Source organism: Carcharodon carcharias, chromosome 11 (genome assembly GCF_017639515.1).
Source record: "Carcharodon carcharias isolate sCarCar2 chromosome 11, sCarCar2.pri, whole genome shotgun sequence".
Taxonomy (NCBI): Eukaryota; Metazoa; Chordata; class Chondrichthyes; order Lamniformes; family Lamnidae; genus Carcharodon; species Carcharodon carcharias.
In genome coordinates, this window is record NC_054477.1 from 117,162,679 (window position 1) to 117,182,075 (window position 19,397).

The 19,397-nt window shown below is 45.4% G+C and overlaps 1 protein-coding gene across 1 annotated transcript in view; it reads left to right on the forward strand.

Moving 5' to 3' along the window:
- myo16 (myosin XVI) overlaps positions 1–19,397 on the forward strand; it is a 657,504-nt gene that overhangs the window by 162,406 nt on the left and 475,701 nt on the right. Inside the window, exons 6-7 of the mRNA XM_041198724.1 lie at positions 17,232–17,356; positions 18,937–19,062. Coding sequence (XP_041054658.1) covers positions 17,232–17,356; positions 18,937–19,062 — 251 coding nt within the window. The remainder of the gene's footprint in view (positions 1–17,231; positions 17,357–18,936; positions 19,063–19,397) is intronic.

Sequence of the window (19,397 nt, forward strand, 5' to 3'; positions counted from 1 at the left end):
TACAGGCACAGGCATAAGGGGCGCAGGGCCAAGGGGTTGTCCAAGATGGAAGGGGCCGCAGAAGATGCCACTATCCTGCTGCCAGGGTATACAGGCGGAGAAGCAGCTACCTCGATATGACTGAGGTGCAGTGCCGAAGGAGGCTCCGACTGTCAAAGGAGACAGTCAACTATATCTGTCAGATGATTGGCCCTGAGATCTCTCCTAACTCTGAGGGCGGACACTCCATGCCAGCAGCTCTGAAGGTCACAGTTGCCCTCAACTTCTATGCATCTGGCTCCTTCTAGGGCTTGGCTGGTGATCTTTGCGGTGTCTCCTAATCAGCTGTCCACATTTGTGTCAAGCAGGTTACAGACGCTCTGTTCAGGCATGCATTGACCTTCATCCACTTCCAGACAAGTCAGGCACAGCGAGCCAGAGGCTTCACAGCCATTGCTGGTTTCCCCTGTGTCCAGAGTGCAATAGACTGTACACATGTGGCTATCAAGGCACCAGCAGGTGAGCCCGGAGCCTTCATCAACAGGAAGGGCTTCCACTCCATGAACGTGCAGATCGTGTGTGATCACGGGATGCTGATTTTACAAGTTTGTGCAAGGTACCCAGGCAACTCCCACAACGCCTACATCCTCAGACACTCCCAGGTGCTGGGCCTCTTCAGTGCTCCAGCCCAGTTTGACGGTTGGCTGCTGGGTGACAAGGGCTATCCCCTCAGAAGGTGGCTTATGATGCTTCTCCGCCATCTAAGAACAGAAGCTGAGCAGCGGTACAATAGGAGCCATGCCTCCACAAGGGCTGTGGTGGAGAGAGCCATTGGTCTTCTCAAGATGCATTTCCGATGCCTGGACCGCTCAGGGGGCACACTCCAGTACCCCCCAGATTATGTCTCGGTGATAGTGGTAGTCTGCTGCGCTCTGCACAATCTTGCGCTGGAAAGGGGGGAACGCAGTGGACGATGAAGACCTTGACGCAGTGGCAGCAGCTGCACACGATGAATCCAGCACTGATTCTGAGGATGAGGAAGCACAGGGGAATGATGAGGGGCTAAATGCCGACCCGGGACTACACCAAGGAGGCAGGGACACCCGGGAGACTTTAATCCAACGAACCTTCAGCTAGCTCCACACAAATGGATCAGCAGGACCAGCCTTGTCTGGCACTTCCATACTCGGCACTTAAGTGCTACATCTTCCAATTCATCAGCTGCAACTAAGGACTTTGGACATAAACCTCAATGTCCACTCAAACATTCATGACATGTACGTAAAACATACAAATGCAGCACAAAGGAGCCACCATCAGCCAAAGTAACACATCTGGATTTAATTTTATCCATCATATGGTCCAACAAAATGAAAGCAAAGCATTTTTACAACAGCAAGAAATAATTATTCCCTAATCTAGGGCCAACACAGAAGCACCAGTGAGAAACCCGTGGTGTGCCTAAGGTGCCTTATGCTTACATTTATGGGTGCTATGTCTAGATGCCGCCCCATCACTCGGAGAGGCTTCTGAGACAGCCTGCTGACTCTGTTGTCCTGTTGGCCTCGATGACCTTGGCGACCGTCCTCTGGTCCTTGGAGCCTGTGGTGGCCCCGCCTGGGTGGGAGCTGCCAGGTCCACAGCTGGCATTTCCCCAGTAGTCGCAGCCTCACCTGATGAAGAGGTCACTGGGAGAGGGGCGGAGCAGCTGGTGCCCTCATCCAGAGCTCCGTGAGAGGAGCCCGCAGATACAACAGGCAGCTGCTGCACCAACGTGGGGTCGCCCTGGACCTCCCTGCTCACCGTGGATGGATGGGCAACGAGCTGGGAAGCTTGAAGCCCACAACATCTCCCACATTGGCAATGACCAGTTATGGCCTCTGGCACTGTGAGGGCTTGCAGGTCAGAGTGTAACCCCAGGAGAAGCCTGCTTGTTCTCCTGGAAGGCCCTCTCCACAAGAGTCTCCACTCTCTCCATGGAGGAAGCATGACACACTGACATAAGGCTCATGGTATCACTCATACTCCACGTGGACTCCTCCATCACAGATACCAAGTGAAGCATAGTCTCATACAACACTCCCAGATGCTCCCACACACCCAGCCGCATTTCCTGCAGCTGATGCGTCGCGGTCAACTCCAGAGGCACATCATCACACCCCGACCCAGCAAGTGCCTGGTCCCCTGCAGTCCTCCAGCAGCTGGCACCATCAGCACTCTCTGTCTTTGCCAGCTCCTCCAGCAAATGTGAAGTGCCCTCTCCACTGTGCCCTGGGACACTAGCCGATGTTGCAATTCCCACCGATGTGCTCGTATCTGCGCTGGTGCCTGCCTCGCAGAAATGGTGTGACGCAGGTGACACTTGAGGGCCCATGTGTGAGAGGGGGCATCTGCAATTGCTTCTGGTGGGCAGGCTCTGATGATGCTGAAAATAACAACAAGGACAGTGGATCAGTTAGCGTCCACACCATGACACACTTCATCCCTTTCCTCCAGGCTCGTTATGCGCTCAACCTTCCAGAACCTAAGGAGACAAATATTGGTGGGGTGGCAAATAGTCAAAGGGATACAGAAGGGTTGGTCAGATGGCCTAATGAATGCCAAATGGAATGTTATGTGGATAAGTGTGAGGTGATGCGCTTGGGCAGGACAAACAAGGTACGGGAATACACGAGGAATGGTAGGACCATGGAAAGTAAGAAGGATCAGAGGGACCTTGCTGGGAATGTCGACAGGCCTGTTAAGGTAGTGGGACAGGTAATTAAGGCATTTAAGAAGGTAATGCCATACTTGCCTTTATTAGCCAAGGAATAGAATGTAGGAACAGGGAAGTCATGTTGCAAGTACAGAAAACACTGCTGGGGCCACAGCTATAGTTCTGTGTGCAGTTGTGAAATGCGCTTCACGGGAGGGATGTGATTGGAGTGGAGAGAGTGCAGAGGTCGCTGACCAGGATGCTGGCTGGGCTGGAGAGTTGGAGTTATGAGGACACAAAGCATAGACTGGGGTTATTTCCCCTGGGGCAGAGGAGATTGAGGGGTGACATTATTGAACTTTATAACATTATGAGGGGCATAGATAGGGTCGATAGAAAATAACTTTTCTCCTTGGCGGAGGGATGAGTAACCTGGTGGCATTGATTTAAGGTAAGGGGCATAAGGTTGACGGGTGAGGTGATGAGGAACTTTTGCACACAGTAATGTGGGACGCACTGGCTGAAAGGGTGGTGGACGCAGAAACCTCCTAACATGTAATAAGTATTTAGATGTGCAGTTGCGATGCCATGGCATACAAGGCTATGGGGATAGTGTTCGGAAATGGAATAAGGCGACTTTGGAAGGTATTAGATACGCGCATCGTCGAAGGGCCAAGGGACCTTTGTCTATGACCCACATGTTTGACTATCAGTCTGTGAACGAGCAATAACGATTCAAACATTCATCAGTGCTATGGATGGTGGGAAAACAGAGCAGATCTCACTGTGGACCTCAAATACCTGGCCACTCCACCCCAGCCTCACTGACACCTGCGACCTGGGCACCTCTCAAGCTGCAGGGCCTCTTGCTCGAAACGGCTCAAAATCAGCAACGGGGCCTGGCTGCCTCCAGTGCACAAACGCTTAGAGGCATTGTGAGCATTTTTCTCCTGAAAAACAGGGAAGACCATTTGTTACGGCTGAACACACTTGGACTCTGCACGCGCATGCCACATGCCACACCCCAGCCACAGTGGCCCATCTCAGGCCTCCAGTGCCTCCTCTCCACACTACTGCTGATCAGTCACAAAAATATAATATGACTGCTCCCAACGCCCCCCCCACCCTCCCCACAATGGCCACCTTGGACACATTCTGCATCCATCACTTTAAGAAACACACGGTCTTAGCTCCAATGGCAAGGAGGTGCAACTAGATGCAGCATCGATGGCAGCAGATGGCTTTTGGCCACGAGGCCTTGAGGCTCTCCTTCCACAAGCTCATCACCATGAATAGGACATGTGTTGGAGTTCTGAGTATGTGCCTAGCTGCATCTCCTGCAGGTTGCCCCAAGACTAGTCATGTGTGACTAAGAACAACACATGGTACGGGGGTAACCCATCTCCTCATGAACCACTGAGGCTGATGTAGGAAGTGGTCACTATCTGCTTGCCCACGCAGCGTACGAGAAATGCCCAACATGATTCAATGCAGTCACGACAGTAAGACTTGGACGGGTGGGGACCTCAAAGGCTAAGGCTACCTGCTGGGTTAAATGCCCAATGCCAACATGATACTCACCCTTCCAGAGCGCAACAAATTGTTGAAGCGCTTATGGCACTGGATCCAGATGCGCCGCACCACATCTCAGGAGCTCACCACCTCCACCACCTCCTCCCAGGCATGCTTCATCATGTTGGGGGGCCTTCTCCTCCCATCCTGGGGAACCAGCACCTCCTGCCGTGCTGCCATCTCATCGAGAAGGGCAGCAAGGCAGTCATCAGAAAAGCATGGGGCACATTGGCCCCCCCGCTGGCCTACCCTGCAGCCTGCCCTGCTCCTCTTCCCTTCCCTTCCCTGCACATTGACCTGCTGAGCAGACCCCCTGCGGTACATTCTGCATCTGGCCATAGCGAACAGCCTACAAGAGGCTGCCAGGCCTTCTTTTAAACAGGCTGCCGGGTCGCCATTAGACATGGTGGTCTGTGCACGCCCGCTGCAAACCTCACACACCTGCTCTCCACAGGAGTTGGAAATGCGCTGGGCAGACCTTAATTGGCCCACCTGTGCAAAATGGTGGCGCGGCCCGATTGCGGGCTCCGATCGGGTCCGTGCCCGCCCACGTCAGCACCTGCTCTGCCAAACGGAAAATTTTGGCCTACGTAAATTGAAAACAGCAGTAATTTTTCTTCCAAGTTGTTTTCAGCAATTTGTGGAAGATCAATTTCTAATCCCTGGCAGGGATTAAAACTCCAGGGCAGTTTTTTGATGGGAGCACAACTTGGAGAATTGCGCAAGGGGCCACAGAGCTCTGTTTGCAACCCCAAGTTTCTGGCCAAAAAACTATGAATTCCAGAAAGGACGTAGTCAGCATTGTTTGTTATGAGCTTCCCGTTGGTCAATAGGAGAACAACATTGACAATGGTTGTGGGGAAGTTTAACATTCAGATCATGCCCTCTCCTGGCTAATAGAGGACATAAGGTAGTCAGTGGAACATATCGCAAAAGTGGAGAAGAGATACAAAATGGTGAAGTTAATAACAACAACTTATATATATCAAGCCTTTAACATAATAAAACGTCCCAAAGTACTTCACAAGAACATTATATTAGGCGGTATTGGGATGGATTTTTGTGGACTCTGGAGCCATTTAAAAATGGTGCGAGGACATGATTCCGGGATTCCGGCTCCCATTCCCGCTGTCCCAAATTTTCTCTGCTGCGGGATAAAATTGTTGGTAGCAAGACCTCACCTTGCTCTCCGGACCTTGCCAGCTCCAGTACAGGGGTAGGCATCTCCTAGTCCCCTGCAATTTTCATGGAGTTGGGCCAGCTTCTCCATGACTCATGGTTCATGGCCCTTCAGAGGAGTCATGAACTATAGTCTGGATTGGTAACCATTTGAAAGATAGCTTAAGAAGTTCTTATCCATGTCCCCATCTCCCTTCCATACCAACTAAATGCCAACTCATGCTCCCTATATACCCCATGCTAATAATGCCAACTTATTCCCCCACCCACTCTCAATGGTCCCTCATACCTGCCAAGCTAACTCATGGCCCTTCCATGTCCATTCACATATACTCCGTACAGAACCAATGGACCCTATAATAACAATGATATGCATTAAACTGCTTTTAAAATGCCTGTTCATAATTTTTTGAAAAAAAGTGGTTTTGCTATAGTCCTATAAAACTGCCAATCAACCAGACCATTAAAATATCAATAACAGAAGTTAACAAGAGCTTTCCACCTCTTAACTTGTGCAAATAAATACTGAGACATTGGCAAAGAGGTTACAGAAAAAAGTTACTTATAACCTCATAAAGCTGTCAGTCAAGTAAAGTGAACACTTCTCTCCAACTGTGTAAACAGAGTTAATCTATGTTGGGGTGTGGCGGTGGGCGATGGGTGCGAAGGGTGAGGGTAAAATGGCCTAAAATGTATTCAAACAACTAGGATCAAGTCCCAGAGAACCAAAGTGTGCTTTTTAAATAGCCCGCCTTGGCACTGGCTGACCCTGTGGCCACCTCGATCTGCTTCCGCAGGGCAATGTGACTGACTCCATCCCGCACATGCTCCAATCACCCTCCCCCTGCCCCCACCCCACCACACCTGAGTGAAAATCATGTTACTCGGGGCTCTTTATGCCAAGGCCAGTCTGCCAAGTAGGGAAATTTCTAACTTGAACTCCCCGCCTCAGTAGCGAAAGTCTGGCCAGATGAACAAAATGTTGGTCAAAAAGGTAAGTTTTAAAGAGTGTCTTAAAGGAAGAGAGCAAGGTAGAGAGGCAGAGAGGTGCAGGGAGGGTAATCCAGATCTTAGGACCTACGAAAATAATCTCCCTGTGCAGGCATACTAGATTACAAATGTTTATTTTCGTTATGTTCAAAATCAGAGGTGAGCTAGTAACATATTTCATGACAGTTGGATTCTGTAAGGTCTTATTCTATGCGACACCACTTCAATGAAAAGAACAAATGAAGCAGTGATATGCTTAGTTTTTCCTTTTGCACCAATTGCTTAGCTCTGGCATAATTCCTCCCTCTTTCAATCAGGAGTGTATATGATGAACCTGTTCAAATGTCAAGTCTACTACTGTACAGTAGATGGTACTATCTCCATTCGCAGCTCCTCAGATAATGAAACAATCAGTGCAGCAACACCTGAACAACATTCAGGCTTGGGTTGAAAAATGGCAAATAGCATTCACTTCACACAAGTGCCAGGAAATGACCATCTCTGACAAGGAAGAATCTCACCACTTGCCCTTGCCATTTAATGATATTATCATCACAAAATGCACCACCAGCATTTGACTAGAAGCCTAACTAGATAATCCATATCAATACTGTAACTATTATAGGAAATCTGTGGTGAGTAACTCACCTCCTGACTCCTCAAAGCATTTCCATCATCTACAAGGCACATGTCAGGTGTGTGATGGAATACTCCCTGGAATACTCTCCAGCAATCCTCAAGAAGCCTGACTCCATTTAAGATAAAGCAGGCTGCTTGATTGACAGTCCATCCAACACCTTAAATATTCACTCCCTCCATAACTGGTGCACAATGGCAGCAGTGCATACTATTTACAAGGTGCATGGCAGCAACTTGCCAAGGCTTTTTAGACAGTATCTTCCAACCTGCGATCTCTACCAACTAGAAGGACAATGGCAGCAAGCACCTGGGATCACCACTGTCTGCAACTTCTCCTCCAAGTCACTCACCATTATGATTGCTAAATCTATCACGATTCCTTCATTGTGGTTGGGTCAAAATCCTTGAACTCCCTACAAAACAACACCGTAAAGTAGCTTCATCACATAACTGCAACAGATCCAGCGGCTTAGGTCAAAGAGCTTTGGAAGAGAGGAGTGAGCCCCTCAGTATAGAAAACAGCATCAAAAGATAGCTGAGCTAATCCTTGAAATGATCAATGGCATCCACAACCTCCAAGTCGTGATACAACTGCCATATAGAATAAGTCAATGGAAGAGTGACTGTGGAGAGTCCGAATGAATGACGAATTACGAACTCTGAGGTTAGTTGATTGATGATAATGATAGTGTGAACTGCTAGCTTCACCATGGACAGGATTTTCCATTGTGGAGAGTAAATTTGGTAATGGGTGGGATAATTAGTATGATTCCTGCTGCGTGGTGGGGCAGTTGAACATGCGTGATCTTCCGCTTTTGAGCTCATAATTAGGTATCCAGGAGGAGCTTGGCGAATTTTGTCACAGGATATACAAAAAGTGCCTGCCCCACCATTACCACATGGGGGTCAAAGAACCTGGCACCATATTTAAATGGCATCCAGATAGACATTCACTCACTGCAGGCCAGGAGCTCCACACTACTCCTCCAGAGTCCTTCAGCCACAGATCGTACTGGAGAATCTGGCAGATGTGTGCAACCACATCCCAGGACACATGAGGGCACCTCCGGCAATGCCTTTCACTCATCTCTAGATAAAAGCACCACCGTCTAGCCATGGTCGGGCCGATGCTCGCTGTTGTAGTGGTTCATGTTCATCAGCCTCTTGACCTTCTAGAGGCCCAGCTGCATCTTGTTATTTAGACCTTTGCTTCTCCTGGCCTGTGCCAACCAGTGATGGGCCTTCCTTCTCATCTGGATGAGAGCCATTACCAAGGCAGTGTTGCCTGTAGCCAGCATCATTGGCCCCTCCATGGATATGTGAACAAATTGAAGTGATACATTACGCGAGCATGTCTTTTACAGGTTACCCGCCATCTTAAAACCAGCAGACCAGTACTAAGCTCTTTGCCTGACCTCTGTCTAGACATGGCATCCCCACCTCACCCCTCCCAGGTGAAGGACATCCTGGAAAACCAGGGATGGGTGTTCCTCCCATTTATACATGAATACATATGGAGACATTTGACAAAGGTGATACGAGCCATGGTGCAAGAAGCCTCACTTAGACACTTTTCTGCTTGTCTCCACTACCCTTTATAATAGAAAGATCGGCACATAGAAGGTTAATGCGCGATTGAGTACAGTATCGACCACACAGCGATGTAGGAGAACACAGTACCCACACCTAGCAGTCAGAGTAGTGTTGGACAGAGCCATGTGTGGAGGAAAGCATGGAGACAGCTCCTAGCTTGGGCCTTTACTAGAAGGACAATGGCAGCAAGCACATGGGATCACCACTGTCTGCAAGTTCTCCTCCAAGTCACTCACCATTCTGATTGCTAAATCTATCATGGTTCCTTTATTGTGGTTGGGTCAAAATCCTTGAACTCCCTATAAAACAACACCATAAAGTAGCTTCATCACATAACTGCAACAGATCAAGCGGCTTAGGTCAAAGAGCTTATGTATATGGTTTCCAGTAGTTAATGAATACTTACTGTTGAACTACCTAAGACTACAAATAGCTTAATAAGACCTCATGAACTACACCTAACACCTTACAACACCCTCGAGACACTATAGAGAGACCATTACCTTGGCAGCATAGAAAGACTAACTGCATGAGCCTTGTCAGCCATGACCATTCACCCGGGAGGATGGGGATTTGGAGTCATGAGTTGGCTGCCCTCCACTAGCCGTGCTCCTTGGAGGCATTCCATCTCCCTCCCTCACTTCATCCATGCCTCTGACTGCAGCCAATGGCAAATGGCACAGAATGAACAGCAGCTTCACACCTTGCTGAGATCTTGATGTTATGAGGCCCATAAGTTGGGAATAAACCTTATGCAATGCAGGCTTCACCATAGAGAGGAGAACACAACTGAGCATCTTTGACATTCAGTTGCCTCATAATTGTTAGGGTGTCAATTTAGTCAGCCATTTGTGCTGACCTTGAACTCCACCCACCCAAATAGAGCATCATCCCAGGGATGTCAGTTACTATGCCAACTGCATGGTCAAGGTCAAATTGGAAAAATAGTGCATGTCACCTTTCAAACCCACTCCAACACCTTCTACCCTCCCCTGTTACCCACCAACTCCACCCCACCCCCTACGCCCCCCCCCCCTGCCCATCACCATAGACCCACCCAATAACACTCTTCCTCTCCCCTCAACATTAAACCTTCCCCTGTTACCCTGGACCCTATCCTCCACATGCCTTTCCTCCCCTCAGAGCCAACAACCGTTACCGTCCCCATGCCCACCCTGACCCTGCTGCCTCCCGTTATCCCCCTGTCTTGTCCTCCTGCCTGACCTCCCCACTGATGAAACCTTCACCTATAAGACTTTCACACTAGACCTGCTACCCTATTGCATCCCACTACACCACCTGCCTCCCCCCCCCCCGCCAAAATGTGACTATTCCCTCTTATCACCAGTATCCTGATTTCTCCCCCCAGGACCCCACCACGAACACCACCAACTCTGTGCTCTAAGACACTAGCGGCAACCCCCCTCCTCCTTCCCAGGACATTTTCCCCATCCTTCCTCAGTAAGCCTGCCCCCCACCATCCAGCCTTTGCTCCACCCTTCCTCCCTACCACCATCCACCCTTCCAGTCTTTACCTGCCTCCCTGGTCCAGCCTTGGTGCAGTGTTTTCTGACGGCACTTGAGGTCTTCAAGAAGGAAAAAGAAACATCTATTGACCTCAAAGTCGTGGAAGAGATGAAGCTTGCCGGCTGCACACCACTTATATACAGTCATAAACAGAATGTTCTAAATTTTCACTGGTAGGGAACTTAATTTGGAGGAAGAACTTAATTCTGGTGAGATGGCTTTTTAATGAACATGCTTGAGATGTTAATTGATGCAAAAGGGCTTCACAAGACTGTTCTTTGGGAAGCTTGACCCGCCTTTAACCGGCCTTGAAAGTTGTTATGACCAAAGCCAATGTTATTCGCCGAGCAAGCCAAAGCCCAGTGTGAAACTTGTCTTACTGATCCTAACCTGTTTTTTTTCATTTTGAGAACAAAGGAAAGAACTACTGGTCCCAGAAGCATAGACTCCCAGTAACATTTTTAGGATTTTACAATTAAAATATTAACAAGAAGGAAAAAAAACATAAGCACACACGATTAGAGTCACACAGTTGAAACAGTCTTATAAAATATTCCCTCAAAAAAGACAACTTGGTCAGAACACACAAGTAAATTACTTGGCAACAGCTCCTTTATAGATTTTAACTATAAAAATCTAATAATATTACCCCAGGGCAAACTGCTGTTACATTAGCAAATGTATACCACTTGATTTCTCATGCTCTTCCCTTCTGCTGTGGAAATCCAAAATAAAGGTTCAGAAACAGACTGCTTTCTGAAAACTCAATGGGTGCTTCAAATTCGCAACTTTCACACCTTCTCCCAGCACAGATCTGTTCTCAAGACACCTCTCCCATGCTGCCACACAACTCAACTCAACATTTTTCCTTAAATATCCTTTTTCCTTTCACCTTTGATTCCATTATCCTCAGCACCTCTTTGAACTCAACTTTTCGAAAATATAAAAACCTTTCATGTTTTCCTAATGCTTCCACTTTCAGGTCAGATAAAATGATTTAACCTTCCCTTGTTTACTTATGAAACCTCGGTAAGTTGTAAAAGTCCCTTATCACTTCTAAACTCCCATTTGAAATTCAAGTCCCTACTTATCTCATAATGCAAATTTTACCCAACCCCCATTTACTTGTAAATCGAACCTCGCCAACCTTTCATTACAAATGCATGAACCTAACACCTTTACCTTTTATCTCTCAGTTCCCATAGGCAAGCTGTCTTCACTAACCCCCGCCCCGCATCCCACCCCCACCCTGTTTAATTAATCATGGTCAAACACACACACGGCCTTCTTTACAGAATACCACCATATTCCAAATATTTAAAAAAAAATCCTTCTTCACAAAGTCGAGAGATCAAAACTCACACAGGTTATCCCATCAGGCCATCAGGAAACAGATTTTTTTGCCTCCTGTCAAATTAAGTGCATCCGCCCACCACAACTCCCACAATTCCACTCCAAAACCCAACTTACTGTTACCCCTGGCCAACAAGAGAGGAACTGTGCCAAGTTAAACGGTTAGAAATCAATGTATATTTGTTATGATTGAGAAGATCAAGATCAAAGCCTCCCAATGTCTATGGCCGATTAATCTGGAATCTGTATGACAGTTTTGCAGGAAACATAGAACCATAGAAAAGTTGTGGTGTAGAAAGATACCATTCAGCTCATTGTGTTTGTGCCAGCTATAAAAAGAGAAAAAAGAGGTTAGCTGCTCATTTTTAATCCCACTTTTCAGCATCTGTCCATAGTCTTCCAGGTTACAGCACTTCAGGTGCATATCCAGGTAGCTTTGAAGTGAGTTGAGCATTTCAGCCTCAACCACCAACTTAGGCAGTGAATTCCAGACACCCACGCTCTGGATGAAAATGTTTTTCCTCATATCCCCTTTAATCTTTCCATCGATAACCTTAAATCTATGCCCCCTGTAATTTACCCCTCAGCTAGGGGAACTAGGTGTTTCCTGTCTATCATATCTAGGCTCCTCATAATTTTGTACACCTCAAATAAGTTACCCAACAGCCTCCTCTGTTCTGAGGAAAACAACCCCAGCCTATCCATTCTTTTTTCATAGCTGCAGCTTTCAAGCCCTGGCAACATTCTTATAGATCTCCTCTGTACTCTCTCCAGAGCAATTATGTCCTTCCTGTAATGTGGTGACCAGAACTGTACACAAAATTCCAGCTGTGGCCTAACCAGAGTTTTATACATTTCCAGCATTACGTCCCTGCTTTTGTGTTCAATACCTCATCCAATAAAGGAAAACATTCCATATGCTTTCTTTACCAGCTTATCCACCTGTCCTGCCACCTTCAGGAACATGTGGATATGCACTCCAAGGTCTATCACTTCCTCAACCCCTCTCAATATCCTCCCATTCACTGAGTATTCCCTTGCTTTGTTTGCCCTCCCCAAATGCATTACCTCACACCTCTCTGGCTTGAATTCCATTTGCCACTTTTCCGCTTACTCAACCAAATGATTGATATCATTCTGGAGACAACAGCTATCTTCTTCACTGTCAACTATCTGGCCAATTTTTGTGTCATCTGCAAATTTCCCTATCGTGCCTTCCACATTTAAGCCCAAATCTTTAATACATATGACAAACAGCAAGGGCCCCAAAACTGAGCCCTATGGAACATCAATGGAAACCACTTTCCACTCGCAAAAACTTCCACCGGCCATTATCCTTTGTTTCCTGTCACTGAGTTAATTTTGGATCTAACTCGCCACCTTCCCCTGTATCCCATGGGATCTCACTTTTCTGACCAGTCTGCCATGTGGAACCTTGTCAACTGCCTTACTAATATCCATGTAGACAACATCCACTGCACTACCCTCATCAATCCTCCTTGTTACTTCCTCAAAAATTTTGATTAAGTTAGTAAGGCACGATCCTCCCCTAACAAAACCATGCTGACTATCCCTGATCAATCCGTGCCTTTCTAAGTCACAATTTATCCTGTCAGAATTGATTCCGATTACTTGCCACCACCAAAGTCAGACTGACCAGCCTATAATTTTCTGGCCTATCCCTCGCACCCTTTTTAAATAATGGTACAATGTTATTGGACCTCCAATCCTCTGGGATCCTCTCGCCTGTGCCTAGTAAGGATTGGAAAATGCTCCTCAGAGCACCTGCTATTTACTTCCTGGCTTCCTTTAACAACCTGGGATACAACCCATCCAGCCCTGGTGATTTATGCACCTTCAAAGATGCCAACCCCTCCAGCACTTCCTCTCTTATTATGCCTATTGTATCTAACATTTCATATTCTTCCTCTTTAATTAGAATGCCTGTATCATCCCTCTCCTTAGTGAAGACTGAGACAAATTACTCATTGAGAATCCTGACCATATCTTCAGCAATACTTAAGTCACCATATATATCTCTGATAGGCCCTACCCTTTCTTTAGCTATTTTTTTGCATTTAATGAACTAGTAAAACTTCTTTGGGTTTTCTTTGATTTTAACTGCCAACATTTTTTGTCTCCTCTCTTTGTTTTCATATTTCCTTTTTTACTTCACCCTTATATTTTCTACACTCCTCTTGGCTTTCTGAAGTATTAAGCTTTTCTGCTTTATCTTACCCTATATGCTTCTGAAAAACCGGGGGCTCTAGATTTGGCAGTATCACATTTTTCTTTGTGGGAACATGTTTAAACTATGCCCATAAAATCCCACTTTCGAATACCTCCCACTGATTTGGCATTGTTTCCCCTTCTAGTAGCTGTATCCAGTCCACTTTTGCCAGTTTATCTCTCAGCTTTGTAGAATTTGTCTTCCCCAATTTAGAACGTTTACTCTTGTTCTGTCTTTTCCTTGTTCATAATGATGCTAAATCTAACTGTATTATGGTCACTATCTCCAAAATAGTCTCCCACTGCTTATTCATCCACTTGCCCAGCTTCATTTCCTAAGAGTAAATCTAGAATTGTGCCCCTTCTCATTGGGCTTGTTACATGCTAGTTTAAAAAGTTTTCTTGAATGCAGTTCAAGAACTTTGTGCCCTCTGTGCCTTTCACACTGTTCGTATCTCAATTAATATTAGGGTAGTTGAAGCCTCCAACTATTACTGCCCATTTGTTTTTGCACACAGGAATTTGCCTGCATATTTGCTCTTCAAACTCCCATGTACATCCCAAAATAAAATGGCTGAGACAAAATTATTATAGATAAGTTCGGTGGACAAAATATTATTGTCCATTATGGATGCCAGGAAATGACACAACTTCAAATCATTCTTTGAAGCCCTTGGCTGGAATTTTCCCTGAAATGCATTAAGTGTATGAAAAGTGATATTTTTCCTACCAGCTGCAAGGGCGGGTTTTTGCACCATATCTTCCACTTCACACCTCATTAAATATGCAGCCACAGGAAATACAGCGTATTGCTAGCAGGCGGCCTCTGAATCGCCCGCCAAACATTTCCCCACTGTTTCTGCACTCCGGGTGCCATATCTAAACTGCAGTCATGCACACAGTTCTCAACGCTTGTAGCCCAAGACTGCTCCAGTGAAGACATGGCCCTGAGAACCAAGAAAGGTTCAGTGACCCGTTACTGGAATGCCTTTTCGAGGCCATGATGCCCTCTATCCCCACTCTGGCTGCAGGAGGTCCAGCAATCTCACCACTCTGACTTGGGAGACGGTGTCAGTGTGGTCAAGTGCCAATGCTGCACAGGAGAGGTTGGCCATCCAGTGCAGAAAGAGGATGAGTAATCTCATCCATGCCGCCAGGGTAAGCATCTCATCACTCTAAGCTCACACACTCATAAGCCCATCACACATTCACTGGTATCTCACTCACTGCCAGCTCAAGGGACATCACCGCTCATTCTCTCACACACATCCTCACATCTCCAAATGGCCTCATCTCCTCTGGAACCTGCCTCCTCAGCCCTCACCATCTTGAGGCTACTTGCACAGATCAACATGTGCTCCCACACACCTCTTGGATACACACTTCCCCATACAGCCCTCACCCTGCAGACTTTCCCCTTGCCTGAGGCCACTTCTCCCCCTTCCCCAAGCAAGCCCTAGCCCTGCAGCCATTGAAAAGCCACCACTGCCTTACCACTTGCCCATGAACTCCTCTAAAAGCAATGTGGTGCTGCTTATGAAGTCTGGCACTGATGATCGCAAGTGCTGCCTGAAGCAAGGTATGCAAGCAAACCTTGAAGTCCTGAGTTAAGTGCAGGGCTCCAGGTGCATGTCGCTTATGTTCCATTGTGAAACATATCAGGGTGAGCTCATGATCTAGCTTGGGGGGGATGATTCCAGTGAGCAGAGCTTATAATGAGATTCTAATGTACTGAAATTAGCTTCCCCACGTACAGTGGTTGGAAATGCAGCCTGCCATTGATGGGTGGAGTGGACAATAGCAAACTGATTTTATGATATCATGAAACCGATTTTTGTGATCTCTGGATATTTTCCATTCCCACCCAATAAGACACCCACCCCAATGGGAGCGGAAAATCCTGGCTATTGTTTACAGTCCCTGGCACAAACTCTGTTCAAGTTACCAATTCTGCTCCACTCCCTGGCTATTGTCTGAAGCTGAAACATACCATTTGAAACCTTGGTGCTGTACTTGGCCGTGAGATGAGCTTTTGACCACATATTTGTCCCATCAGCAGATTGTCTATTTCCACCTCTAAAATCACTGATCTCTACCCCTGTCTCATCTCATCTGCTAATAAAACTCACATCCTAACTCACATCAAGTACTGTTCACCTATCATCACTGTGCTCACTAACCTGCATTGGTTCCCAGTCCAACAATGGTTCAATTTTAATATTTTCATCCTTATTTTTAAAACCATCCATACCCTAACCCCCTCCCTATCTTTGTAGCCTCCTCCAGCCCTACAAACCTCCATGATTTCTGCATTCCTCCAATTCTGGCCCTCTGCACAACCCCAATTTTCTTCTATAATAAAAGCAAAAAACTGTGGATGTTGGAAATCCAAAACAAAAACAAAAAACCTGGAAAAATTCAGCAGGTCTAGCAGCATCTGTGGAGAGGAACATAGTTAATGTTTCAAATCCAAATGACCCTTCAACAGAACTAAGTAAAAATAGAAAAGAGGTGAAATATAAGCTGGTTTAAGTCGGGGGGGTGGGGGGCAGTGGGTGACAAGTGGAGCTGGATAGAGGGCCAGTGATAGGTGGAGATAACCAAAAGATGTCACAGACAAAAGGACAAAGAGGTGTTGAAGGTGGTGATATTATCTAAGGAATGTGCTAATTAAGGTTGGAAAGCAGAACAAGCAAGGTACAGTTAGCCCCTAGTGGGGGTGGGGTGAAGGAATCAAAAAAGGCTAAAAGGTAGAGATAAAACAATGGATGGAAATACATTTAAAAATAATGGAAACAGGTGGGAAAAGAAAAATCTATATAAATTATTGGAAAAAAAGCGGTCGATGGCGGTGGGGGGGGGTGGTAATCGGAAATGGGGTGGGGTTGGAGCAGAGAGTTCATGATCTAAAATTGTTGAATTCAATATTCAGTCCGGAAGGCTGTAAAGTGCCTAGTCAGAAGATGAGGTGCTATTCCTCCAGTTTGCATTGAGCTTCACTGGAACAATGCAGCAAGCCAAGGACAGACATGTCGGCATGAGAGCAGGGTGGAGTGTTGAACTGGCAAGCAACAGGGAGGTCACCAATTTTCTTCTTTCTACCATCAGTGGCCGAGCCTTCAGCTGCTGAGGCTCTAAATACCCTCCCCAAGCCTCTTTGCCTCTCTACCTTTCATTCCTACTGTATGTTACTACTTAAAAGTTATCTCTTTCATCAAGCTTTGTTCATCTGTCCTATTATCCTCTAACATGACTCAGTGTTAAATTTTGCTTCGTAAAGCTCCTATAAAGTACCTTGGTTATATTTGATTATGATGAAGGAGCTATATAAATGCAAATTAATATTGTTTAGTAATCCACTTGAAACCTACCTGTGTCTTAGTGTAAGATCACAGGGAGCTTTTTTTTTCTCAATTTATGTCATTGTGTTGCAGAATATGCCACTTATTCATATTTCATTCAAATGTTACTGCAGGTGTTGATGCAAATTCCTTACGGCAGATGAAGTTGCAACGCCCTTCAAAAATGCTGGCAGATGTTAGGAATCTCTTGGCAGCTGGTGGAAATGTCAATCAAATGAATGAGGAAGGAGTCACACTGGTGAGATCTTATCTTCAAGTTGCTTTGATCCACTTCAGTCCACCAGACTTGACTGATCTTTTTACATTTTCATTTGTTGTTCTATTATTGACTACACTTTAATACATGTATTATTTAAATACAAACCTTTGGTGTACTATCTGGTGGATACCTAGTTGTCCAAATAAGCCTATCGATGTCACAGTTCATCACTGGTGTCTGCATTATCCTTGGGACTAACTGGGAAAGTTCTAGGTATCAAAAACTATGTATAGTTCATTAAGTCTAACCATTTTTGGGATTTTGCTACATGCCATTAGATCATACTGCATAGTGCATTGTTCAAAAGAAATCTCTTTCTCTGTTATTTTAAAGCTAACATTTTTTGTGTGTGGCATGAGGAAGAAGGTTTTGAAATTTTATCCGTTTCGTCAATAATCTCCCTTGAATCAATTTGTGGATTTTGTTAACTTTGGAGCTCCACTTCAGATTGATCTGTTGGAGCGTCCACTGTGGTTTGCAATTTATATTATTGATTTAGACTTTGGAATGTAATACACAATTCCTAATTTTGTGAATGACATCAAATTTGGGAGCAGAGGGATTTATGTTAGAGGGATAGTCAATACTTAAGAGGCCTGCAACAAATTCCGAGACATTTTGAGTCCAGAATTAGAGAAGCACAAATATATCTTGGGATTGCAGAGCTGGAGAAGATTAAAAAGAAAGGGAGGGGGCGAGATATGGAGGGATTTGAAAAATAGGATGTGAATTTTAAAATCAAGTCATTGCTTAGCCAGGAGTAAGTCAGTGAGCACAGAGGTGATAGAAGAACAGGAGTGGTGTGAATTAGTACAGGCAGTAGAGTTTTGGATTACCTCAAATTTATCATGTGTAGAAAGTAGAGGTCTGCAGAGTTTGCGCTGAAATAACTAAGTCTAGAGCTAACAAAGGTATGAACGATGGTTCCAGCAACAGAGCTGAGGCAGGAGCAGCATTGGGCGATAGTGATCTTGGTGATGACATGGCTACCTCAGGACAGTTTAAGCGGTTTATAGCACTAAAGATTTTTTTTCATTTTCAATTCAAATTGTTTAAATTTATTGTTATATTTTATAATTAAGGCAGGAATACAACTTGAAATTCAAAGTATTGTTCACCAGCTACCTGACTTTAACAATCTGCTCTGAGATGATTTAACTGAAAGGAAATGATTTATCATTCATTCCGTTGGAAGGAGATGCCTAAAATCCTTCACATTTAGGCATTGCTGACCTTGCAGATTATATGGGCAATAGCTTTGAAAATATCTATGTGACTAAAAGATGCCCGTAGCAATGCCTCCATTTGTGCTGTAGTTTCCCATCATATAAGAGCACACAAATGCACGTTATAATGTAAACTTTAAGCAATTTTAAGTAAAATGGCATTTTCTCCAAGGAACATCTGATTTTAGTCAATTTATTTCCTTTGTAGTCCAGTCCTTGGCATTCTCCTCACAATAATTATGTGCCCAAATGTTGCATTTATATAAGACTTCATAGTTGCCTATTTGGTTTTTGTGTTTTGCTCATTAATGTATTCATTTGTTACTGTTGCAGCTGCACATGGCATGTGCTAGTGGCTATAAAGATGTCTCCACCCTACTCCTGGAGAATAGAGCTGACACTGATGTTCCTGATAACTTTTATTGGACACCACTTCACCTGGCTGCAAAATATGGGCAGGTGAATAAAAGCCATAACTTTGTATTATTTCACCCTCTCACAAGAAATATCAAACACTTTCTAATGTGAATTTGTGACTGCTTTTACCTGCATCATTTGAGAAAAAGTTGCAAGTGTTATAATTCTTACTGAAAGCAAGTAAATGTTCACAGTCTCATGATCATGAGTAAATTATCTTACATTTTTGTTTCTGCAGAACAAGAATTTTAGGGAAATGGTCACAATAGATATGCTGGCTACATAGCTACAATGTTTTAAGTTCATCCATTTTAAATACATTTAGTCTAACTCCCCTCCGGTTTCCTTGTAGCCTCATAGTTGTTTCCCTCTCAAGT